The 27255-nt window shown below is 38.1% G+C and overlaps 1 protein-coding gene across 3 annotated transcripts in view; it reads right to left on the bottom strand.

Annotated features, from left to right (window-relative positions):
• Positions 1–27255, bottom strand: part of SYNE1 (spectrin repeat containing nuclear envelope protein 1) — a 427410-nt gene that overhangs the window by 331299 nt on the left and 68856 nt on the right. For all 3 annotated transcript variants that reach the window (XM_074368141.1, XM_074368140.1, XM_074368142.1), the window contains exons 3-4: positions 21349–21410; positions 2393–2488 (exon numbers count right to left, since the gene is read on the bottom strand). In XM_074368141.1, the coding sequence (XP_074224242.1) occupies positions 2393–2488; positions 21349–21410 (158 nt within the window). The remainder of the gene's footprint in view (positions 1–2392; positions 2489–21348; positions 21411–27255) is intronic.

The following is a 27255-nucleotide window of genomic DNA, read 5'->3' as shown; positions in this document are numbered from 1 at the left end:
AAAAAATTTTAAATTCGCTAGTACCTGAAATGAAATCATAGAGAAAAAAGTCACAATAGGTTATTAAAAGGAACTAAGATACTGCGATTTCTCCTTCCCTTGAGATGTTGATGATAAAGGGAATACCGAGGCATCTGGCTGCATTTCCCGGACGACCGTGGTCAGAGCCAGAGTCCTGGGCTATGTGAATCATGATGCTAAGTACAGTGCTCTTAGTAGAGCTCTACCTATGACATAATTACAGATTTCCTGAACAGCGGTAACGCTCCTTAGGGAAACACTCTTGTTCACACACTCCCTTTGATAGCTCTTCAAGAATGTTTAGGATTCTCATTCCCTTAAATGATGCTTTTCGTCTTAATGTGGTCCTGAACCAAAATGTCCACAGGTACAAAATTTAAATAACCATTGCCATAGTTTCTTTAAAATTCCAGAGTAATTTCACTTTATGCAATTCAGGACCTTGAAGGTCTCAGTATAAAAAAATAATAAAGATTAAATCGGAAACTGTCCTTGTATGTCTCCGTTTATCTGTTCAGTGAGAATACTGATCCTATAATACTAACTACGTCTGAATGAGCAGGACACTTAAATAGAAGTAGGATTCCTGTGTCAAATTAATCACTTTTTCTAGAATAATTTGGCTTGAGGATTAATGTCCATCGAGGTTTCTGTATACTGTTAGCCAAGTACAATGGCAGAATTATACTGACACTTAGAATGACAACTTTTAAAATACTCATTTGATTGTAATGAAGGTTCCTTCAACCTTTGAGGAAATAACTTAATTCAGGAGGATATATAAAGATGGCCAGTTACATCAGGCAATCAAGGGAGAATTTCAGTTCGATGATTCCTGCATCCTAATGTTGATCCAGTTCAGTTAGCTCATGCCTATGTCTGTTTATTCCAGATTGGCTTTTCATGGGTATCTTGTTTGATTTCTCCCAAAGGAGAGCTGGAGACAAGGATATGGGTGCATGTTTACTGGGGAGGTGACTTCAGGTAGCAGGAGTGAGGATGCATGGAGACTGAGACAGGGAAGGAGGGAAATCCAATAAAGGGTGTGCTATTGAGGGTTCCTCAGTAGGCAGCCAGGGCTCAGGCCCACTGGGGATCTTATGGGGCACTCTATGAGATGTGTGAATTATGCCTCAGAATCGTCCCTCCTGCAAATGCCAGGCTGGAGCTTTTATTCACGGACTCCCATCTCCTTTGGGACCATTTTCTGTCCCGTATCTCAGGGCCGCCTGTGCAAGTTGTGGCTCTGATAAAAGCGCTGAGGGCAGAAACCCAGAAACATGGTGCCAGTGCTGAAGCTGAGTGTTAATGGTGTGTGAGGATCATGTCCACATCACGTGGCTGAAATCAGAGGTGAGCTGAGATGGCACTGGGACAACCGAAAGCACCTGCTACAATATGAATCCAACTAGATAATGACTTACACAAAATTATTATCAGTGTGTATTTTTCAACAAATAACTTTTTTTCAAAAGCTATGTTGAAGACTCGCCGCACGAAGTTAATTGGAAATTTACATTTAGGCAAAAGCACTTTTAAAAAAAAAACTCAGTTATCAAAGTAACAATAATTGTGCAGCTTAAAAAGCTGCAACAGATTAAGAAAAAAATACTCCCAATTTTGGACCCTCTGTCTAGTGTGTTATATAACATTCTGAAGATTATTTTCTGATCTCCCTTGTAAAAAATTATGGTAAACATCGCTTGTAAATAACTTACATTTGCAAACTACTTACTTCTCCACTACTCTGAAGTGAAAAAACATAAGCCCGAGACAAATAAATATTTTATGATTCGAGTAATGTAGAAAAATATGTTTTATAGGTCACTGTCAATTTGTTTTCCACTCTGCTGGTTCTGCTGAGCATGAAAACAAATGATTCTGAACATGTTGTTCCTGTTACAAATGACCGATGACAGAGAATGTCCACCAGCGGATAAAAAATGCCACATTGATTTCAAGCTTAATTTTCAACAACCATATAAATACACAGATACGGACCAACAATCCTTTCCAAATGGAAAGTAAGCACTTAAAGTGAGGTAGATGTTAATTTCCAAATAATCTTCCTGGATACCATACAGGATCAGGAGTCAACCAGGACTGATTACTGATGAAGTTCTTTACTCTTACTTCAAAAATGGCTACCACTATATACAATGTTTTAAATGTACTACAGGTGTACAGGAACAAGAAAGGTGTTCCTTGCTCCCAGAAGTGACCAATAAACTAGCGTTTCCTGTGTATCACCCACTGCAAAAGAGAACAACTTTCTCTTACGTGGGCAGCGCCCCTACCACTCCCAACTCCACAACCCCCAAATTCCAAATGGGAACAATTTGATAAGTCTGGTCACAGGAAAAATTCTCACCAGTTTCTGCCCAGACAGGACCTCCAGGAGAGCAAGTAGCTTCACACCATCTTTCATGTCTTCAAAAAGATCATCTACCACCATTGGGGGTTTCCGCTATTAAAAAAAAAAAAAAAGAATAAATGCAAAAAAAAAAAATGCTTCTCTCTCTCTGTCATACATTTGCTACTCGTTGTGGTGAAATTTGATGAAACATGTCTAAATGCCAAAATTCTATACTTGGGATATGATTGTCAATTATCTTTTGATAGATGCAAAGAGAAAAACAATCCTTTGGAAATAAACTTAAGAGTCAAAAGCCTCAGGAGATTGACTGCTTGAGTTTTCATATACAGACCAGAGTCTTTCCAGAAAGGGAGTTTTGACACAAGTCGGGTGATGTGGGATAAAGGAAGGAAAAGACGGCACTGCCAAGATAAAAGATAGGAGAGAGATTAAAGCAGGAGCTACCGAGGGAACAGGAGGTACCCCACATACACTGCACCAACCTCCCTGCCTCACCCTGGGTGAGCACATTACTGGGTTGAGTCCGGTGCCAGATTTCTACGAACGTTCTCTCCAAGGTAACCTCGCCAGCTCAGTGACCTGCTGTGGGGGCACTGTTAGTGTAGCCAGGGTGGCAGATTGAATCTCCTGTGGGTTAGCTGGCGACGTTCTGTTGCACAAGCATATGTATGACTGAAACATTACGCTGCACGCCAGAAATTGACACACTGTAAACTGACCATACTTCAATAAAAAATTTAAAATATAAATTAAAAAAGAAACAAACCACAAGCTGGCAAATCCAGCAAACCTTCTCTGGCAGTGTGGCGTTGAACCCAGAGGACCAGAGGCACAGGAGTACAGACTGCTCAGGGCAAGTGTATCGCCACTACTAGAAAAACAAGTCAAAGCCCCTGGCCAATTCATGGAGGGTCTTTTATTCTTTTTATGAAGGTCATTAAAATACTTAATATACTAGGGTTCATGAAACCTTCAATTAAGGTACCTCTTGGCTCAGAAGAAAGTAAAAAAAGTAAGGATGCTAAAGTTGATAGTCAATAGAGTTTGCGTCTTTAGATTTTTCACAGAATACAGATCTTTAAAAAATGTATAACCTGGTCCAAGCTCTATAGTTTTCTGGTTCTTACCGAACATGTTAAAGGCTTAATCTGTATTCTTGACTTTCAATCGTTTTTCTTTCCAAAAAAAAGAAACAAAGAAAGAAAACGAAAGAAAAGAAGGAAGGGAGGGAGGAAGGAAGCCAGGAAGGAGTTCTATGTAGAGATATTGAATCACCAAATGTTTTATTGAAATGTGAGTTTCTCTCTACCCACAGATACAGTGCATTTATATTTCTCTTACGACTGCAGGAATTACCGTCTGAATGGTACAATTCTAATTTTAAATGCTTTTTTTTCTCTTTATAAAATGAGCAGCTGAAGACATTTTGTTCTCATGCTGTGAAATGCATGTTCAAAAATAAGTTTTCATTTTCAAGCATTCCTTTTAAAATTCCACTATTCACACTGCTTATTATTTATATAGCAAAAATGTAATAGTGACTTTATATTCTAAGCATATAAGTAAAGTTATTCAGAACAAAATGAGCCTTTAGGATGAAAAATCTTTGATGTGATAAGAATCAAAATTATTGTATAAGCTATGTATAATCATTAAAAATAAGGTGTATTTATCATTCAAAAAGTCCATTTGTATCCTAATAAGATAAATACAATGGAATAATGAGAAAGAAATCAATAAATATGTGAGATATTCTGTGAACAAATACAAATTAATTTTCATATTTTGTGTTCACCTGAAACATATTAAAAATTAAACAAAGCAGAAAATTTTCATGAAATAATAAAATTTCCAAGAAATTGAACACCTAAAAAAATGATGAATTGCATGCATGCATCCACCCATCTATTCTGCCTTTAAACATATGCAAGGCTCTGCCACTTTGAAGAATGCTTTCTCTTGGCCCCACTTCTGCCCCAACATGTGTCTTCTCTTGAATCCCTACTTGTATTCCACATGCTCATCTTTCCCTCCAGCTGCTCCTAGAAGTGCCCTTCACATCAGCAATGGCCGCTGAACTTGTCAGTGGCCCATCAGACCCTCTGGGCACTGTGGGTACCAACCTCTCCTTGAGCTGACCCTCCCCAAACCTCTCCAATCAGCCTGTCTGGTTCACAGACCTCTTCTTCTCTGTCTCCTTTCTTCCTAATAACTGTGGCCATTCCCCAAACGCAATTCTGACCCCTCTGTTTTTTCACAAAATTTTGGCTGGATAGATGTGACTCAAATTCTTCCTTTCAGGTTAAGTGTTCTCTCCTAATCATTGTTCCATAAAAAAGAATAAAATAATGCCACTTGCAGCAACATGGATGGACCTGGAGATCATCATTCTAAATGAAGTAAGCCAGAAAGAGACAGAAAAATACATTATGGAACCTAGCATTATGTAATCAAGTCTTTACTTAATACCTCAACCAGTAAAAAAGGGAGAAAATAAACCTCTGGCCAACCTTACTGCAAAGAGCTAGCAAAAATGAGTACCAGAGAATGATCTTACTATTTCTACAAGCTCCATCCCATTGTGCATAATGTAAATGTTGTGTAAAACCAACAAGACACTTTTATTTATCAAAAATTACACCAGAATAAAGGAAAGTCCTCGTAATTACTGGACAAGTTTTGCCATCCCATTTTGCATAAAGTATTGTTTATATAAAGCAAATGACCAACTAGAGGAGATCCTGGCTATTGTGACATTATATTTGTATTTTGAAACAATGTTTTAATAGAAAACCTCTCAGCTAAAATGCCTCTCCTGTCATATACATATAAATGCTCACAGCATCAGGAAGGATTCAGGAAGGTATAGAAATGAGGGTAATTCGTTGGGGCCCAACTTCATGGAAAATAAATAAGATCATGTGCTTTGTTCTGATGGCTTGACAATTTGCAGTTTCAAGAACTAGACAGAAATCTATTGGGCATTTTTAAAGACCACAGATATCTCTTTTTTATTAAGATAAAATTATAAGCTCTTTTTTTGTATAGTACTTGGAAAAATTATATTCTCCTTGATTCTGTCAGTCATGACTAGATGTTCTACAGATATTCGTGCTGAATCTGAGATGCTCAAAGAATGGAATATCTTCAGGGGAGAAGGAGGTGGAGAAAACAAGAGAAAGCGGTACTTTGCTCCTGTGGTTACTCCCTTCCAGAAACTCTCCTCAAAGTAGGTTTAAGCCCTAAGTTCTGGCTGTCAGAGGGCTGCCTGGTATAAAAGTCTCTGGAAACTCAGGGGAAATGCATACACGTCTGTGTCTGGCTGTGCTCCTCGTTGTTAACTCAAGAGTGGAATAGACCTCACCAAGTATTTTTCTCTAATTTCTTCTCCTCCCCCTTTACTTTTGCAGCCTCTTTAATGACATGTAATGAGATTTATTTCCTATCTCTTAGGACTTAAAAATAGATCAAATAGATCAAATGTTTCTCCTTGAACTTTATGAAATCAGAGAAAGCATAGATATCTTTGACATAATTTTTACCGGGAAAAGCAATCTATTCTCTAACATTGTATGTGTGTGTGTGTGAATAACTTGCATCACTTTACTACTAGTCCGCAGGCACCAGGACATGTTTAATCCTTATCTACCATCTAATCTCACATTTTCATTCATATGAAATTAAGAGAGTAATGTTGATGAAAAAAAGATATTTGGCACAGAATGAAAATTTAAGGAATTCTCACATTTTAAAACTATATAGAGATGATGCTACATGTAAATACTTAATAGGCATGCAGGCACTCATGTAAACAATCAAGATGTTCTTAAACCTGTTTCTCTGTCACTTGTGACTTTCTGTGCTTTTCTAAATAGATACATACTTTAATTTAAAAAAAAAGTAAAGCTATATAGAAATGATTATAGCCATTCTGAGAGGCGTGAGGTGATATCTCATTGTAGATTTGATTTACATTTCCTTGATGATCAGTGACGTTGAGCATCTTTTCATGTGCCTGTTGGGCATCTGTATGTCTTCTCTGGAAAAATGTTCATTCAGATCTTCTGCCCATTTTTCAATTAGGTTGTTCATTTTTTTGATATTGAGTACTTTGTATATTTTGTATATTAACCCCTCATCATATGTATCATTTGCAAGTATGTTCTCCCATTTAGTAGGTGGCCTTTTCATTTTGTTGACAGTTTCCTTTTCAGTACAAAAGCTCGTTAGTTTGATGTAGTCCCATTGTTTACTTATGCTTTTGTTAATCTTGCTTGATGAGACATATCAAAAAAAAAAAAATACACATTACTAAGACTTATACCAAAGAGCATACTGCCTATGTTTTATTCTAGAAGTTTTATGGTTTCAAGTCTTATACTTAAGTCTTTAATCCATTTTGGATTTATTTTTGTGTATGGTATGAGAAAGTAGTCCAGTTTGACTCTTCTGCATGTAGCTGTCCAGTTTTCCTAACACTGTTTATTGAAGTGGCTGTCTTTTCCCGATTGTATATCCTTTTCTCTATTGTCATAGATTAATTGCCCATTTTAATGTGGGTTCATTTCTGGGATTTCTATTCTGTTCTGTTACTCTACGTGTCTGTTTTTGTGCCAGTACCACACTGTTTTGATTACTGTAGCTTTGTAGTATATTTTGAAGTCAGGGAGTATGATGTCTCCAATTTTGTTCTTCTTTCTCAGGATTGCTTGGACTATTGGGGGTCTTTTGTGTTTCCATACAAATTTTAGAATTATTTGCTTTAGTTTGTGCTTATCAATAGATAAATGGATAAAGAAGAATGTGGCATTTATACAATGGAATATTACTCAGCCATAAAAAGGAATGGAATCTTGCCAGTTAGGACAACATCAATGGACCTAGAAGGTATTAGGCTGAGTGAAATAAGTCAGACAGAGAAAGACAAATACTGTGCAATTTCATTTAAATGTGGAATCTAAAAAAACATAACAAATGAGCAAACATAACAAAACAGAAACATACTCACAGATACAGAGAATAAATAGGTAGTTGCCAGAGGGGAGGGGGTGGTTGGAAGGAGAAAACAGGTGAGGGAGATTAGGAGGTATAAACTTCCAGTTAGAAAAGAAATGAGTCATAGGTGTGAAAAGTACAGTATGAGGAATACAGTCAGCAACTATGTAATCTTTTTTCATGGTGACAGTAACTAGGCTTATCATGGTGATCATTTTGAATACACAAATTTATGGAATCACTATGCTGTGTATCAGGGACTAACAGTGCTCTAGGTTAATTATACTTCAAAAACAAACTCATAGAAAAAAGAGGCCAGATTTGTTGTTACCAGAGATGGGGGATGAGGGTAGGGAGAATTGGTTGAAGATGGTCAAAAGATGCAAAGTGTCAATTATAAAATAAAAAAATATGAGCAATGTAATATACAACATGATAAATACAATTAACAGTGCTTATATGTTATATATGAAAGCTTTCAAGAGAGTAAATCCTAAGAATTGTCATCACAATGTGAAATATCTTTTTCTATTTCTTCAATTTTGTATCTATATAAGATGAAGGATGTTCACTAAGCTTACTGTGGTCATCATTTCATGATGTGTGGGAGTCAAATCATTCTGTATTTACACCTTAAACTTACACAGTATATCAATCATATCTCAATAAAACTGGAAGAAAAGAAAGTGAAAAAACCATATAGAAATGAAAAAATGTTGGTGCATAAAGTAAACATGACAAAGTAGTCACTATTATAGACTACGTATATGAATTTCAATATATACTAGATGTTTCTGTGGCTTAGATTTGTATACATTATATATATATATATTTAGCAGGTATTTTAATAGAAATGAAAGGGAGAAGGAAAGAAGGAGAATAGGAAGAGGAGGAAAAAATGAATCAGATACAGCGGAACATCTCGATGTGCTGAGCACTAAACTGAGGGGCTGTACACGTTAACCTCATTAACATTCATAACCACCACCTATGGGAGTATTACCCCCTCTTTAAAAGCAAGGAATCTGAATCTCAGAGAGGTTAATCTATCACACCCCTAATAAAATGACAAGTTTTGAGTCCAGCTTTCTTATACTTTGTACAAAAATACAGGTATTAACATTATTTTTTTCTGAATAGTACCCAAACCTGTAAATGTGATTTTTATTTAATATCAACATGAGAAGCACTAGCTGATCAGCTAAAGTGCCTGCCACTCCACTAGAAATAAAATATATATTAACAAAAAAACATTTTTAAATATGGATGATATAAGAAAGACTAAAAATAATAGAAGAATATAAGAAAGACTGAAAAGTAATGAGAAGCACCATGTGTATAAATATACACTGGAAAAGACACAAATCAACCCAAATCACACCATGTGCCCCAGTGTTCCTGTCTGAGCTACACTCCCATTCTCTGTTACCTGAGTGACCTGAGCTGGGCCCATTACATCCTCTGCTTGGATCCAGAAGATGGCTGGAGCCCAGCTGTCACATGGCAATGACCTAAGAACAGTGACACCAGGTCCTGCTGGTGAGGCCCCCTGCCTCTGTCTTCCTCAGGACTGGGTTAGTCAGTGTGTTGAGAGTTCCCAAGACCATCCTCACCTCCACGACTCACTAGATGGACTCACAAGAATCAGAAAAACTGCTATGCTCATGGTTCCAGTTTATTACAGTGAAAGAACACAGATTAAAATCAGCAAAGGGAAAAGGCACATGGAACAAAGTCCAGGAGAAACCACATGTGAGCTTTCAGAGCTGAGTAACTGGCTCCCCCTCAGTGGAAGTGCACAGGGACATGCTTAATTTTCCCAACAGTGATGTTTAATGATGTGTGGGGGTGTTGCCAAGCAAGGAGCATGCCTAGGCCTTGGTGTCTGGTTTTTGTTTGGATTCTGTCACGGAGGCATGCAGTGCTTACATAAATGATCTCAGCTACTCAGTCTCCAGTCTTCCCCTGTCCTGACCCCCAGCAAAAACAAGTGTTCACCATACAGCTCACTGAGATAAACTAATCTTATCCAGTAGTACAGCATGGCCCCAGGACTCATGCTCCAATCAGGCAGAATATTCCAAGTGCCCAGAGGTTATCTCTCAGGAGCCAGTCAAGGACCATTTCTAAAGGCAGGTCTTTATCTGGAATGTGCAGGGTTTGGGCAACCCAGGACTGCTGAGTCAACCCCTTCCTGCCCAGTCAGTATTTCTTTCCATACCCTAAGGCAACCTGTATCTTTTTAATAGATCTCACTTCCTGGTTAAATCATTTAAAATCAGTTTCATTCACTTGCAACAAAATAAGGCACAACTGACACACATGTGCCTATTTTGTTATTACTTCAGAAAAACTCTCCTGAGTGTAACAGTTTACATTTCAGTGCCCTCCCACTACCACGCCATGATGAGATTCAGAGAAGTGACCAAAAATAAATTCATTCTTTATTGATGAGAATGTGCATTTTCAGGAGAACCTAACTGTATTTGATATAAGAAGATGTTTTATAACTTTCTGACCAATTGATATTGGTAAATGAAAAAATAGAAACAGTTGAGTGTTATTGATAAACAATTAAACACATGAAAGAAAGAAAGAAAGAAAGAAAGAAAGAAAGAAAGAAAGAAAGAAAGAAAGAAAGAAAGAAAGAAAGAAAGAAAGAAAGAAAGAAAGAAAGAAAGAAAAAGGGAGGAAGAGTAAGTAGGAAGAAAGTGTCAATTTACATGGACAAGTGTACACCTATACATCCAGAATTATACAAATGTTAACATACTAAATTTATTTTTAGCATTTTAAACTTTGCATGAATAGGGCACTCACATGCACATCAATTAAGGAGAGAGAAGCTTCGGGTGTCAAATAGAAATCAGTGATGTGGAAGAGTACAAACCTACCTTGAAACATTACCGGCATTATCATCTCTTCATCAACAGATGTCCACACATCTGTGAGAACCTTAGAGCCCCTTAGTGACAGACGTCACACAGCTACCAAGGGGACTTGCAGCAGGAACGGTTCAGTCCTTAGCAAAGGAAAGGGTCCAACCCAGGTCCTCACTTACGATCATTACTTTCAGTCTCAGAACAATTGGCAGTTTTTACTAAGCGCTTTTTCCTCTCGGGGAAAGAGCTCTTTAAACATTTTATAGTACAAGAATTATAGCATTTTACTTTAAATTACTAAATACACATCCTAGGGTTTAAAATCTGTGATTGCTGGATATCTAACGATACTGATACAGCTGAACTGGAAAAGGCCTCAAAGAAGAGCCCGTGGCACAGATAACAAAACCTGACTCTAGTTGAGACACACACTGTCAGGCTTGCTGAAAACAACACATAAATCACGGCCTGAAGTGCTCCCCGGACGGCCTTCTGCGCGGTGTGTGGAGAGGTCCTAAGGCAAAGGCTGGATCTCAAGGTGCATTCTGTGTGCCTTGAACTGTACACACAACGTGCCCTTCACTTCCAGAGCCGAACAAATCACCACCTGAGGTTTACATCAGTGTCAGGGAGGAGCTATTTCACAGGCTGAGAGTCAGGGGGGACATCCCATCCCAGGCGCAGTCTACAGTGCTCGCATGCTCTGATGGTTATCTGATGGACAGGAACAGTGCGCTAAACAACAGGAACAGAGAGGACAGTGGGAAGGGAAGAGAGGTTGACCAGCAGATGTGGAGCAATTACCCCCCAATGGTTGGCAAGGAGCCCACTGCCCTAAACTCTAAAAATGCCAATGTAGCTGGACTAGAACAGCACAGTCATGACTACAACCGCTGACAGTAGCCACGTAAAACCGAGTCAATGTCTAGTAGGTTCTGTCATCTGATTTAGAAAATTTAATTAGACATTACTAATATTGCCAGAAACAAGGTGAAGCAATTTAAAAATATTACGTATAATCTGTTTCTCCTTCACTCCCTTTATCAAAGCACCATTGTGATGATTTTCCACCTCTGCTTGCAAAAGTGAAAAGATAGTTTCCATTCTTTTCTGTTTCCCATGACCAACAGCATAACCATTTCCATTTCCTTCATTATTTCATTCAATTCTGAATAAATATCCCAAAGGCCATAACTGCCCTCCGGCCCACTTTTAAATCTGCTTGGAAAAAAAATCTCCTCTCATATGTAATTTTTTTCTCCACTACAAAGTTTAAAGGAAGCACATTCCTCAGGTTATTTGTTTTAGTCAGTACAAAATTAGGGTTATCCTTTACCCCTCTCTTTTGCTCATACCCCATCGCTGATCCATCAGCAAATCTTGTCAGCTTTATTTTCAAAATTCACCAAGAATATGGTCATTTCTCTCCACTCCCACTGCTACTACCTCGGTCCAAGCCAGCCACCTCTCACCTGGATGACTCAACAGCCTCCTGCCTTGTCTCCCTGCTTCAGCCCGTGTCCCTTTCAGTCTGTTCTTGACAGAACAGCTTTTTTCCTTCTCTTCTGTCCATCTTCCCCACTGGGATAAAAGCACCATAATGCAGGGCTTCTTTTTTCTGTTTTGCTCACTGGTATATTCTCAACATCTAGAATCTCACCAAGCATACAAACATTAAAAAATATTTACTGAATGTATGTCTGACTAAACAAAATATAGCTCTAAAAGAAGGAACTTTGACAAATATTATCCAAATGCTTATTCACCTGCGTAAGTTTTGCTACATCATCTATGTTATTAATAAGTTAATACTTCTTATTAGTAAATTAATAAGTGTTATTCATTTTGAAATAATGATTTTCATTGTAATCTTTTAGTTGCATATTTGGAAATAACTAATTTTTTAGAATTACCAAACTAGTTTTAGAAAATCAATTAAAGAATGATTTCTGGGGTGTATTATTACATTTACTTTTTCCTCTTCACTTCTTTACCTCCTCATCTTAGTTGGTGAATAGTCCCACCAAAGTGTGTACTAGGAAACAGATGGCACTGAATTTCAATTCTGAACGTGTTTCCATGTTATCTTTTAGCACCATTGGTGGAAAGGCAACTGAGGAAGAAGAAAAGCAGCCACCAAAGTGATATGTTATGACTGTGAAGACATCACTCAAAGTCATTATTAGCGTGGAATATTTTTTAAAAAATAACATGGAAAATCAAAAGCTTTCCTTTAAAAGGAATGTAGGGATCTGACTTGGTATTAAAACAAAATGTGCTCTTAAAGAGAGCCCATCGTGGATTGAACTGGGGGCTCCCCCCAGGATACACAGAAGTTTTAATCCCCAGAACCTCAGGATGTGATCTTATTTGGAAATCAGATCTTTAGAGAAGTAATCAAGTTAAACTGAGGTCATGGGGCAGGGGGTTCCTAATCGAACATGACCAGTGTCCTTATATAAAGGGGAAATTTGGATACAGTCTCAGACAGGCACAGAGCAGGGACTGGACTAATGCAGCTGCAAACCGAGGACCCTTGAGCACTGCAGGCCACCGCTGGAGGCAGGGAAGAGGCAAAGAAGGACTCTGCCCAGAGTCTCAGAGGGAGGACTGTGAGATAATGAAATAATTTCTCATTTTAAGGCAATAATATGTTGTACTTTATTATGGCAGCCTTAGCAAACAAATACAGAATGTAAATCATGTTTAATGGTGCCTTTTTTCAGTTTAGCAAAAAAGTGAGGAGACGCCCATATCACGCCTGAGGTCACCTGCAAGTCAGTATTTAAAATGTTCCTTGCCTGCCCTTAATAACCCCATAGACCTAAGGCTGGAGCTGTTTATCGTATATTGAAAGAGAATCTCCATTTACAGAAACCATTTAAAATACCCAAAATAATGGCTATTTCAGACTTTTTTTTTCCACCAAATATCATAAAGACTGAATCAAAGGTGCTTAAATACAAACATTTTACTCCATCTGACAAAATGAGAAAATGTGAAAATAAAAGCATTTGAAAACAGATTATAACCAATGCTAATGTTAGGATTACTTATACTATCTTTTTCTAATTAAAAATAAAACTCTGGGGGAAAAGGTTTTTGGAAAACACATCTTTAAATTGTTGCCTTTGGTGGCCAAGGTGACACTGTACATTAGCTTAAGCGTCTTCCATAAAATTTAGGAATTTGCTAAGATAAATAAATTTTAAAAAGTGAAAGGACTAACATATTGCTAGCTGACAATTTTTAAAATATTTATCCTAACATAAATTATTTTGCTCAGAAATACAGACTATTCTGTTAAATCTAAAAAACATGGGGTCATTAGGTGGGAATGTCCTCAAATTCAAGTCCACCTCACCTCTGTCTTCCTCTCAGATGGGGAGCTGTCTCTCCTCTGCTTTAAACCTCCACCCTCCACCTGTGCTCTTGATTTTTTCCTCCCTACTCTGCCTCCTCAAGCACCTTGTGTCTTAAAATAACCTTCTTTTTCAGCCTACCCTCTCTAGTAGTTTTTGATCATTCCCGTCAATAGAACACATTTAAGAGCACACTTTACTATAAACACAGCTCTTACCAGATCCTATGTTCTGCTTTAGTTAATACTCTGTGTCATAGACATGTAATAGACACTCAGGTCCTAACATCCTTACCTCTCATCTATGCATTAGTTTGCTAGAGCCAGGTTTCTGCCATGACCTAACCACTCCCAGTGATGGCTAAGGGCTTGCTAATTGCCAAGTCAAATGGGTTCATCTCCACCAAGTGACTTCTCTGTCTGTCGCTGAACTTACTAGCTTTCCCCCAAAGTCTCTTGTAGTCTGTCTCTGTGAATGATCCTAATCATTTGTTCAAGTCAGAGTCTAGACATCATGCTTGATTCCTTTTCACCCAAGAGTCCAATTAATACTCATTTCTATCAAATCCACTCCCACCCATTTTTCAATCTATCCACTTTTCTCCATTCCCCTACCACTACATTCCACTCTCATCTGACTAATTGCAAGGTCACTCCACCTCCAATTTTATTTGATCCTGCTTTAATCAATCTGAGGTAGAAGAGGACGAGAGAGGAGGGGATGGTGTAGAGAGAGATTGAGAGAGAGGTTTAACCCAGAGTGATCATTTCTTTTTCCTGCCTAAGATTCTTTAACATCTCCCACTGCCCATCACACATGTCCACACCCTTTTAATGGCTGACCTTCGATCCATCTTCAGTTTTCTCTGTTGCCATCTCACTCCTGGAACTCACATTTTCAGGTACTCTGAGCTTCCTTCCTTTACTGCACCATGCTCTTTCTTACCTCTCAACTTTTGAAAACATCAGTTCATTCACCCACCCAACCCCAGAGCATTTCTCAGGCTCCATCTTGAAGGTGTCTTCCTCTGAAAGCCTATTCTGACGCCTTCCTTCAGGTTACCTGTGTGGTCGGCTGTGCCTGCCCTGTGCTGCCTGGCACCCGGCACGTCCCCCCTCATGGAACTGACCACACACACTTCTCTGTAATTGTTGGCTCTTCTGCTAGACTACCAGTTCCAGACGGCATGGACTATATCCGGTTTTCTTCACCACTGTATCCACAACCCTTAGCACACAATAGGTGCTTGAAAACAAGTTGCTGCTTGACTAGCTAAATAAACAAATGCAGCATGGGTATGTAACACAATGGTGAGTGCCCAAACTTCGGAGTCCTGGCACTGAAATCTGGTTTTCCACCTACTTGCTGTGTGACCTTGACCTTATTTGTTAACGCAAAGCCTCAGGTTCATAGTCTATAAAATGGTGAAATTTAATACTTATATTTGTTGTTGTGAGGGTTAAATAAAGTAAAAGATAAAGTTGCAAAGGCACAGTAGTCAGCACGTGATAAGAGTTCAATAAACAGCAGCCCTACAATTTAGAAATGTATTTAGCAAAGAGTGACGACAGCCACAACTGAATCAGGACCACACAACTGAATCATCTGAAAAACTATTACTTGGAATCAGTATTGGGCTAATGAGAAAAAGTAATCCACCTTCTTTCACAGACGGAGCAAACAGGATAGAAAGGTGCAGGTTTCTTCCTAAAAAGGAAGAAAATTATAGGGACCATGTTTAAATATGAAGCCCCCTTCTTGAAAGGAATCATCAGATATACGAAATAAACAGAATCCACTAATTTTTGTTAATATCTTATCACATTATAGAGACAATTAGTGATTTGCAATGTTTTGCATAATGGCAAAAGCATAAAGACTTTCATTTGAAAACAGAGCAAATACTTTAAAAAAGCTGATAATTCTATCCACAAGTTTGAATAACTACAGAAAATTCTTGGGGTTTTTTTTTTTTCCTACTTTAAATAAAATTTTTGCTTTAAGAAAAGTGTTTTTTGAAAACAAATTGCTCTCTTATTTAAGCCCTATCACTTCATACTGCTGTCAGAATATTTATAAAGGATTGTTACAATAAAATGAAACGTCATCAGTGAAAGAGTTTATTGTTTTATTTAATTAGCAGTAAATAGTTCGCTTATTTGTAACTGAGTAAAGCAGCCTCAAACAAAAATGAAAATTTCCTATTAAAAACCCTCCCCAAATTCATCTCCATGAAGCATTTTTGAACATTTCCCAATGCACTCAAGATTAAATGACCTCAGAAGGAACAATATTTTTTGCTTCTCAAATTCAACATCCCAGCTCTTAAACCTGCCACAACCTACTATTACAGCTATTATTGCAGTCAATCTCCAAAGAAGATTTTGAGAAAAAGGATATAACTATTTTCTTCCAGTTTTATTGAGATATAATTGACATACACAGTTTTCTTTCTAAATAAGGAATCTTTAAAACTGTTCTTTAAGATAGAAGTTTTATTTAGTTAGTTTGCTTCAAATCTTAAAAAAGGCATTGCAGTAGAAAGACATTATCAGAGAATTTATATGAAATGGTTTATCATTCTAGTTGAAGTCCACGAAAATTCCCAAGACTGTGCAAAAGCTCTCAGACAACAGAGATCCTGCAAAATATTTACAACTTGCATTCCAGAAAAAAGTTGAAACTCTTTTTTTCTTGCCAATTTAGCACTTTTCTCCTTTCTTGTTCTTAGAGATAAAATAACTCTACCTGTTATGTAGCATAAGTAATAGGTGACTTAAGACTGATATCTGATCACCAGTAGAAAAAATATTTTTGGCATAGGTCACTTCCTTACCTTTATTGGCAGATGTCAGCAGAAAATTGTAGGAGAAACACACACACCCCCACACACACAACCAAGGAATAAAATGCACTTTAACGCTTTTAAAATGGTTTTGTTATTAGATTTTATGAAGCAATTCCAAAGCACAGAGCTATGTACCATATGAAATGCCACACAAAAAACATTTGATATGAAAGGAGAGACAAGTTCATTACTGTCATCATTCCAGGACTGAAATCCCATCCTATCTTATGGGTTTGGAAGAAATTCTCATGCACTTCAAGCCAGACCTCAGGACGAACTTGGGGCCTGTTATGGACTGAATGCTTGTGTGTCTCCCCAAATACACATGTTGAAGCCTTAAAGCCCCAGTGCAATGGTATTTGGAAGGAGGGCCTTTGGAAAGTAATTAGATGTAAATGAGGTCAGGAGGTGATGCCCTCATGGTGGGTTAGTGTCCTTGTAAGAAGAGAAAGAGAAGCCAGAGTTCTTTGTCTCTCTGCTGTGAGGACACACGCAGTAAGAGGACCCTCACTGGGAACTCTATCCATCGGCACCTTGATCTTGGACTTCTCAGCCTCCAGAACTGTGAGAAATAAATGTTCTTTGTTTAAGACACATAAACTATGGTATTTTGTCACAGCAGCCCATGCTGACTAATCCTGGGTCTAAACTGGTTACATATTTACTGGGCAAAGTAAACAAACAAACACACAAACAATATACCAAACCAGACTCAATCTGACCCAACAAATTATAAAACACCAGGTCCTTCCAAAGCTGACATAATTATGGCTCCAACCTTGGGGCAGACTCTTTGTTTGTGATAAAACAAACCACCGGCCTTGGTTATTTCATAAGTAAGAACAAAGAGGAAAAAGTTGGCTCAAGAAGCTCTGGAGGATAAGACTTTGGGACAGGTCGTAGGTCAGGTTGCTTCTCTGTGGCTTATTTTTCTAGTGAGAAACATTTTTATTCTAAGTGTGGCTTTGGGCCTGCTCTGGGACTGAAAACTGGTGGCAGGGGAGATGTTTATGTATTGCTTTTGAAGCAGGAGCTGAGGACCAAAAATCTAAGAAGCCGTTTTCAGGAGAGACTTGATGAGACTCTGGGTATAGTATATGCTTCCATGGAGCCCAGTTGATGAAGAATGTGTGTGTGTGTTTGTTTGTGTAGGAGCTTGTTGACTGTGGCCAGGGTCTAGGGTGACAGGCACATTCCAGCGTCAGAGAATGGCGTTGGGAGCAAGCCTTCTCAGAGGCAACAGGGAAAGTGACACAATGCACCAGCAGAGGTTGGATCAAAGTTATGAAAATGACCTTGCTACTGTTGCAAGTGAGGTACTGTCACTCTCAGGAGTGAGTGAGCACACTGCGATGGGGAGGAAAGTGTGTGCTTCCATTTACATCTGGGTGCACATGTACATGTGACCTCAGTGAGACTATGAAGCCAAGGATGTGCTGGTTGCGTATGTTTTTACAGAGATGGGTACAGACAGAAATCAAGATGGAAATGGTGATAAAGATTGCGATAGAGGCAGAGATGGCGTTGGGTGGAGTGCGATGGAGGAGGAGACAGGATGGGAGAGATAGAGATGGTACAGGTATGGGAGAGGATGTGATAAAGAATGAGAAAAACATAGGGCTGGAAGAGGAAACTCCAACAGGCATAAAGGTGGGCAAAGGACGGGTCAAGAGAGAGGGATGGAGGGATGAGTAGGGAATCGTGATCGGCTTCCAAGACAAATGCAGACATAAACATCAATTCTGTGGCTCTCCTAAAACTCTCCACTGCCAAAGTGGGGTAATGGGGTCAGATTTGATTTACAAAATGTTTGCCAAATATAAGTGAGTCAGAAAAGGAAAATGTTCTCCAGTGAAGCTGTAGGCTGTGCTCATGTTTAGCAAGACACTGCGATGTCGGCATAAATAAGTTCTGGGTAACAGGTATCGGTTCACTGTTCTGCTTCAGTTTTCAGTTTTCAAGATGATTAAGAAATTAAAAAAAAATCACAAGTACAGAGGAGAGAAAAAGAACTAAAAAAGTCTCTATCGTGTTAAGGTTATAATGGAGCACCTGTGGAGGCAATCATTTTCAGGCTCTTTTGAAATGATATTATCAATGCAAAAAAATATGTACAGGAGGAAAATCAGGAGGACTTTAGATTGATGTCTGCGTTAAAATCTCAGCAGCCCCAAGGACCAGGTATACGAAGACGTGTGCTATAAAGTTAAGCACTGGGCACAGTGCCAGGAATTAATCATTATTTCTTCCCCATGTGATGTCTCTACTATTTTAACAAAATAAGAAATGATACAGACTCTTTGCCATTGCTGTTTTGTTAAGCACCTCCTCGTGGTACTCAGCACTGTGCTTAGAGCTACTAGGAGTTACAAAGAAACTCCAAGACTTAGCACATGCTTTAAAGACTTTACAATGTCGTTGGGAAGATGGGGTATGAAACAATACAAAACAGTTTAACACAGGCTGAACTTCTCCACTAATGCTGCAGGTTCTGGAGAAGTGCTGCAATTTCGGATTCCACCAAACTGGAGGCAGCAGCAGAGAAGGCAGGGGGACCAAGCTGGAGGAGGGGTTCCGGGGAAACTGCTAACATTCTGGAGCATTGGCTGGGGACGGACCACTGTCATGTGGTCAGAAATGACTTCATGAATGAGAGAGGCTTGCACTACATATTAAAGATAGGACTTAGACATTTAGACATTTAGATATTTAGAGTGAGGTCTCAAAGCAGGACTAAAAAAGAATAGAAAAGGATAAACATGTGTAGAGCCTATTCCAACAATGAGGTATCACATAAATACGTAACGTAACTTGAAACAATGATAAAATGGTGGTAAAAACAGATTAGAAAATAAACTCTTGACATACAGTCTCTCCACAAAAGCCCTTTGTACACTGTGTGCTGTGGCTCACATTGTGATTATAGCTTCTTTTTCAGAATTGGAGATAAATGTTAAATTCAGTATGGAGATAAATGTATCCCAAGCATTCTGCTTTAAAAATCTCCACAAAGATATTCAACCTCATTAAAAAAATTAATATGAAAAAAATTAATTATAAACTATTTTCAGCAACCAGATTGGAAAACACTGTTAACTTGAAAGAGTATTAATAGTGTGAGGAAATGGGTATTCTCATAAGCTCTTGGTTTATATTAAACTTATAAACCTATGTACCTGTGGACTATCCACCCACTTCTAGAAATTTATCCTAAGAAGAAAAACCACACCCGTGTACAAATATACACACTCAAGGACTTGCACTGTGGTATTAACTAACCAGAAACCACCTAAATGACCACTGATTGACAACTAGCTAATTTATGATTTACAATTTATAAATAATCTTATTTATTTATAATAAGAAAATATGCAGCCATTAAAATGATTATGTGGCTCTGTACCTACTGACATGGGAAGATGTGCTGAGAGGAACAGAGGCGTATGAAATAGCATCTTCCATAACCATGTATGTGAGGTTGTGTGTGTCTCCGTGTACAGAAATGGCACCCAACATGCCTGTGACGGTTACATCAGGATTGTGGGACTTCAGGTGTTCTTTACTTTCATTACACTTTCTAAGAGACTTATCAAAATGATGTATAATTAGCATGGAACCTTTTTACAATATGAAAAAACAGTAACTCTATTTTGATTTTGGAAAAAAAGAACCTTCCCTAAATGATGGTAAGTCTGCAGTGTAAGTAGCGCCAGCTGGCCCTGGCCAAAGCCTGAGAAAAGGAGCCCCACGGGCATGCAGTGCCTTTTCACTTCACAGGGCAAATTCGGGCGCAGCCGCTGGGCCAGAGAATCCCCATCTGATCAACTGGCTTTCAGAGACAGATCATGAGGACGATAATCCCATTTTATCCTGTATCTAGACACATTATTCTAGTCTTCTGTCTTGTGCTGCTCTGTAAGCTTCCTAAGGCCTGGGAGAGCATCTTACTAACTTTTTTCCTGTCTCCAAAGCCTACTGTAGACACACAGCAATCAGTCAGTTTGTACAATGGGGCTGAAATAAGTTGCCATGCTTTGGTTGCTCCCGAACTATAAAAAAGGCTTTGGGGAAGTCACTGCTCAAAATCTGCTTGTAGGATTCCGCCCTGCACACGACAGACAGTGGTCTCAGCAAAGGTCCTTGAACTGAATGCAGACAACTGTCCCAGAATCTGTGTTTATTTTTACAAATGCAATGCTTTTTGGTTGACAGATTTTTTGCATCAGCATTATGAGAGATTATTTTTATCGTAACGTAGCTATATGGGAATGAGTTTTATGTCAGTATTCATGGTTAAAGTCATTGCAATACATAGTCATGAGTCAATACACATGGATTAGGATACACAGTCACCTAACACAGCCTAATGTCAGTGTGGATCATCTCAGAATAACTGGTCTTTGTCGTGTCCTGCCACCACGCTTACTGTTCCATAAAAGCACCCTGAGAGGGGAGCCCAGACACGGTCACAGTCTCCTCAGATACAATTCTTTGCTCAGGGACGACTCCTCATTGCTTTTTCCCCTGTTCCAAATAGAAACAAACAAACAAAAATCCAGCCCAGATTCTCCTTTTGATATGACCCACACGTCAGTACAGAATAAACAACTGGGTGAAATATTTCATCAAGATTTATGGAATCAACACGAAGTAACAGCCCTTAACTCTCGTTATCTGCTGATTTCTTCCCAGAAGCAATGTTAGCAAATGCCCACACGTAGGTGGCAATTAAACTAATAGAACTTCAAATGTCATTGACCAGTAATAGTGACAGTTGCCACAGTAGCATTTCCTTTATACTGTACATTTAATGATTTATTGGCTCAAGCTCAGTAAACAGAGAACTTGGGTAGTTTCCTTTACCTTGGCCAGATGAGAGTTGATCCATTTTGTAAAAGTACGTTTCTGTACTATCTCTTGCTCATCTAGAAGAAAAAAAAATCTGGTAAGATAACAAGTCATGAAGCTGTATCACGAAAGAAAAAAAATTCATAGTTATACAACTTCAGAAGTGATTATTATAGTGTTTTATCTTTTAATTCATTTTATCAATTTTTGTCTTGAAAGAAGAGAAAGTAAAGCTCCAAATATATTAAGCAATTTGATTATTTCCTTTAAAATTATCAGCAAAGGCTTTAAAATTTGTCATCTGTTAGCCCTATGTTTATCTTCATTCACTTATTAAAAGTTCGCTGAATAATTAAACCTAAATAAAACTATTTTTTTAAAAAATTCACTGAGACCAATTAAATGCCAAGTTTTATGTTTCATGCAAAGGGCTGCAGTCTCCACCCTGACACATCTAAAGGTAACTGTTTAGAAGACAACATAGACAGCACACTCTTTGACATTGGTCTTGGTAATTTTTTTTTCTTTTAATTTGCATCCTCAGGCAAGGGAAGCAAAAACAAAAGTAAACAAATGGGACTTCACCAAACTAAAAGGCTTTTGCACAGTGAAGGAAACTATGAACAAAACAAAAGGACTGCATACTGAATGGAAGAAGCCATTTGCAAAAGATGTATCTAATAAGAAGTTAATACCCGAAACATACAAAGAACTTCTATGATTCAAAACAACAACAACCTAATTTGAAAATGAACAGAGGATCTGAATAGACATTTTTCCAAAGACATACAGATGGCCAAGAGGTACGTGAAAAGATGCTCAACATAACTAATTAACAGGGAAACAAACTGGATGAGTAGACAGTGGATTCTTCCCTCATTCAGCCCCTGACTGAGAATGCAGCCCAGCTGACACCTTGATTGCGGACTTGTGAGACCCTGAGCAGAGGACACAGGGAGCTGTACACGGACTCCTGACCCACAAAAATATGGAGATCAGTGAACACTGTTTTAAACTGCTAAGTTTGGTGATTTGTTATGAAACAAGAGAAAACTGACACATGAAGAAAAAGAGGTAGGATTCAAGAAGGCTTTAACTGGAGATTTAAAGAGATGAAGGCCAGAGAGAGGGACCACTGTAGCACCTTTCAATGAAAGGGCAAATTCTTTTCTAATTCTATCACTCTTTGTTTTAAACTAGATGTTGTGAGGATCACAGACGAACAACATATCATTTCAATTCTTCACCCTTTAAAAGGTGATGCTCAAAGAAACATAATTTCAGCTTTCTTAAAAGAGACCTTTTGGCAAAAGTCTAAATATAAACTCTAGCGATACAGATTCCCTCTCTAGAGCTGACCTCGCCTGGGCTTCAGTTCGGAACACTGGATGCCTGCTAGAATATAAACCCCATGAGGATCGTAACTTTGTTTCTAGTGCCTACAACTGTGACAAATAAGTACTGTGGAATGAATGAACAAAGAAAATAAATAAAGCATTTTAATTCGGAGAAAATTTGTATACATCCACAAAATTTAAAGGATTTCATTATTTCTAATGCACATTAAACGTGCACTTTTAACTTTCAAGTACATACCAGAAACAAACCCAAATAATAATAGGCAATATTTATGTACCAGGCACTGATCGCTCTCTCTATTTCTAGATCACATTATATTTTAAGTAATTATTATATATCATATGTAATAAATATTTATCAACTCATTTAATTCTTATAACAAATCTATAAGCAGGAACTATTATAGTGTCCATTTTACAAATAAGAAAACCAAGGCACATAGAAGTTGAGCATTTTTACCAAGGCCACCCAGTGCCAGTGCCAAGTTTTAGACTCCATGAGTCTGGCTCCTAGACCACTACGCTGCTACCCTAGGACAGCACAGAAATTACTACATTAGTCATATCAAATGTTTATCACATCCAAACAATACATTCATAGTTAAGTCAAATTTGAATTTGACCTTAAAATCTTCAGGTTCTATAAATAAAGTTATACAGGGGCAGAATGACCTTAACTAATCAAGCCAGATATGATGGAATTCAGAACCTTATCTATAATAGATAAGATCCAATTCTAAGTCTAAAATAGACTATAGATGCAGTTAAAGTGTATGCAAATTTTAAATTCAGTTTCAGAGGCATACTATTTTATAAATATCACTAGATGTCAATATTAATTTAATATTTTAAAATATTAAAATAAATTAGCATAATGTTGGTGTATAGAGTCATACATTTGTACATAATCTGCTGATACTGTATTACTTCTGAATTTTAAAATTGTTACATTTTTACTACTACTACCATTAGTGGAATAATACTGCTACCATATGGTTTCATCTGATGGTAAACCTCCAAGTTTTTATTTAGACATTTTTTTTTTTTTTGGAAAGCTCAAAATATGTTTTTGTAGCATTCTTTGTAAATATCTAAATGTCAAATTCTCTACATGGTTCCTTTTATATGATGGCTGCAAAAGCAGATTTTACTGGATTTTACTTTTTGTATCTGCAGACACTGCCAGATGAATTCTAAGTATTTTCTGATTTTACTTACTGTTTTCCCAAAAGAAAAAAAAAATCCCTAAAACGCCATCATGTCAGCAAATCCTCTTTTTCGATGTAAAAATCTGAATACTTTAGTCCAGGATTTGGTATTTAAATTTGGCATCTACAGCATCAAATGTTTAAATTGTGGAAGTAATATTAAACATGCAACAAATGTCTACCACATTGCATCAAAAAAAAATCCTGCAAAATATTATGAACAATAACACTTCTTTATAAACCTGTTGACGAGGAAACTGACCCTGCTCTGAGGAACTGGCAATATGATGGAAGAGACAGATACATAAACAATAGCTCAAAGCAGTGTGTCAGCTCCTGTGATGAAGGAACATATAAAGTGTTTAGGGAACATAAACACAGAAGCAAGTGATTCTCCTACAGAGTAAAGAAACCAGCTGGAAGGCCAGAGAAGCCAAAAAAGGGAGGTGCCATTAAATTGAACATCAACAGATAAATGGACATTTGCAGGCAGAGAACTCGTCAGGAAAAAGAGGCAGTCTTTTCAGAGCATGGCATGAGATAGTAAAGTGACAGTGAAAACCTTTTATGGTTGGATTATAAAGTAGAGAGAAGTTACGAAGGAACTGGAGGTAAGCCTGGAAAATAAGCAAGAAACAGTCTATTAAAACCTTTGAAGAACATGCCAAAAAGTTTGGTCTCCATCTTATGAACAATGGGGAGCTATCCGTGGCTTTGGACAGGACAAAGACATGATCATATTAGACCTGGGACACAGAAACATATATTCTCATGACAGGGTAGAGGTTTAATTGAAGGAAGTAGATACTGGGAGCAGGGGGGATGTTGGAGAACGCACTATCAGAACACATGTTGAAGGTGATGAATTCTGTTCTAGGGCAGTGCCAACAGGGATGAGATGCATGAGATGGTTGGAAGGGAACTATCAGAAGCAGAAGCAAAAGGAAGTAGAGAGACAGGAGTTAAGGATGCTTTCTAGATTCTGTTTTGGGCAACTGAACAACGATGCCTCTAACAAAAAAGGAAAGACAGAAGATGCAGCCGGCTCAAGAGGGAAGGTTATGAGAATTCAGGCCCATTGCAAATGCATCCATGAAACACCTAGATGAAATGGCAGCGTCAGCACAGAGGAGAGGTGGGGCTTGAGAAGCCGGATGATGAGGTGGGTGCTCCACTGATAGGAGCCTGTAACAGGCTCTGATTCAAGGCTGGGTTTTGATCTAGGTGAGTGTTACCAGGCAGATACAGTTCAAACACCCCTCCTCTCCTATAAATTGAATCTGGATTCCTTTCTAAAGGCCAGACTGTGAGGGGGGGGAAAAAACCCCACAAAACTAGCTATGGAAACTCTCCAGGTCCTCCACCCATGAGGCTTCCATCACTGGTTCTATTTCAAATACAGTTGGTCCTATAGCCCTCGGGAGTTGGAGGCTGCTGGGCCTTGAAAGACGTCCCTGCAGGAAGCCACTGTACGTATGTGACCCTGGATAACACTGTTATAAGAAATAGTCCCCAGATTCCAGGGCAACATCCCTCTCTAGAAATGAGTGAAAAATAAAGACAACCTGCTCTGATATTCAATTTCTATATTTCTTTGCCTTGTTTATATATTTCCTCAGTATTTTTGCCATTTCAGGATAAGATCATGACACGTGCAGAAATCAGGCACAGTGTAGCGAGGGGGATTAAATTTGACAATTGAGAAGCTGTCACACCTGACTATAGTCAACAGTTTTCTTCCTGATGCGTAAGAGAGACTTGCTGATTTTGCACAACTGCGGTTTGTCCAAAGAGACTTACACATGTACCTGGAAGCCCAGAGTGCACAGTAAAAGGTGGCCTAGGTTATTTAGAGCCTTTGCAATCGGTCATGAAAAATCTGCTGCCTAGAAACAGGTTGGTTGTATTTTCATTTCACCATATCTGATGAGTTTATCATATATAATATTTATGTTCACAGAATCACCATCACTAGCTTTTAAGTAGCATCACTAAATTAAAAAAAAATTAAAATACATGCCAATATCCTCTTAGCAGATGGTATTTTTAAAATGCTAACAGTAACCGAAATTAGCATATGTCAATATATTTAACAAATTAGTCTATAAGAATCTATTTCTAGGAGATACAGCATTTCATATGTGGGTATGCACATAAAGATGTATATTTTTATCAGTTATAAATAATCATAAAGAGCAAAATACTGAATTTCTAGGCATATCCATCCTTAATGTCATCTTTAATACAGAAATACCAAGAAGAAAGACTGTTTAAATAAATAGATATGGTTGTTCAGTATGAAATTGCCAACTCTGACAAAAACGTTGGGGTAACATGTATTGATACATTCATTGCTTGCAATAGGTTATATTAACTTTTTTTTTTTTGGCAGATTCTCATTATACTTTTTGGATGCTTGAATGACAATAATGGCTTAAGTAAAATCTTTCAGATTTTAATTTCCTGAGAATATACATGCTAATTTAAAACAAATCAAATATTTAAAATCATATCACTCCTAATTGTATCCAATAAATGTTTTTCATCATTTTTGATGCAGATAGAGTCACATCAAAAAAGTCAGAAAGAAATTTAGAAATAGAAATATGTAGATTAAACTTTTTGACACAATCCAGTGGTGTGGCTACAAAGGAAAAAAACAACAACAAAAGTTAAGGTGACAATGTAAGTATTATTAATTAAATAACAGCCTCAATCAGATGACCTGAATCAAATGATTTGTTTTGCGATCAGAATTATAGAATCCCAATTGTTGATCAACAGTTACTAAAATCACCACTAACTTTGCTATACATGTGTAGGGTCTAAGGTATACTGTACATTTCAACATAATGAAATAAAGATCATAGAACTTATAATTAAATTAAACATATAAATTTAAAAAGTTACAGGACCAGGTTGTGGCTGATTACAAGATATGTCCACAATTTCCTCCCATTCTGGTCAGCATGCCCGTTGCAATGTGATTTTGCTGTTCCTCCTAAGGGGATGTAGAGTCAATTTCCCCACCCCTTGAGTCTGGGTGGAGCCTTGAGACTTGCTTTGACCAATAAATGTAGCTGGAGTGACTTTATATGACTTCTGAGGCTGAGCCTTGAGGATCCGTTTTGACTCTCTTGGAGCTCTGCCCTGAGACCACCCCACTGGGAAGCTGGTACAGCATCCCAGAGAAAGAAGGTCACTTGGAGGAGAACTGAGGCACCCCAGGTGACAGCCAGAACCAGTTGCCAGACCTGTGAGTGAGCAGACCTGTCAGCCCTGCTGATCCTCCAGCTGGACGCAGCCAAATAAATGAGTCAAGGGACAGCCAGCAGAGGAAACACCTAGCCCACCCA

This window comes from Camelus bactrianus, chromosome 8, assembly GCF_048773025.1.
Source record: "Camelus bactrianus isolate YW-2024 breed Bactrian camel chromosome 8, ASM4877302v1, whole genome shotgun sequence".
Taxonomy (NCBI): domain Eukaryota; kingdom Metazoa; phylum Chordata; class Mammalia; order Artiodactyla; family Camelidae; genus Camelus; species Camelus bactrianus.
Note: the sequence above shows the minus strand (reverse complement) of the source record. Positions and strands in the feature narration are given on the sequence as shown.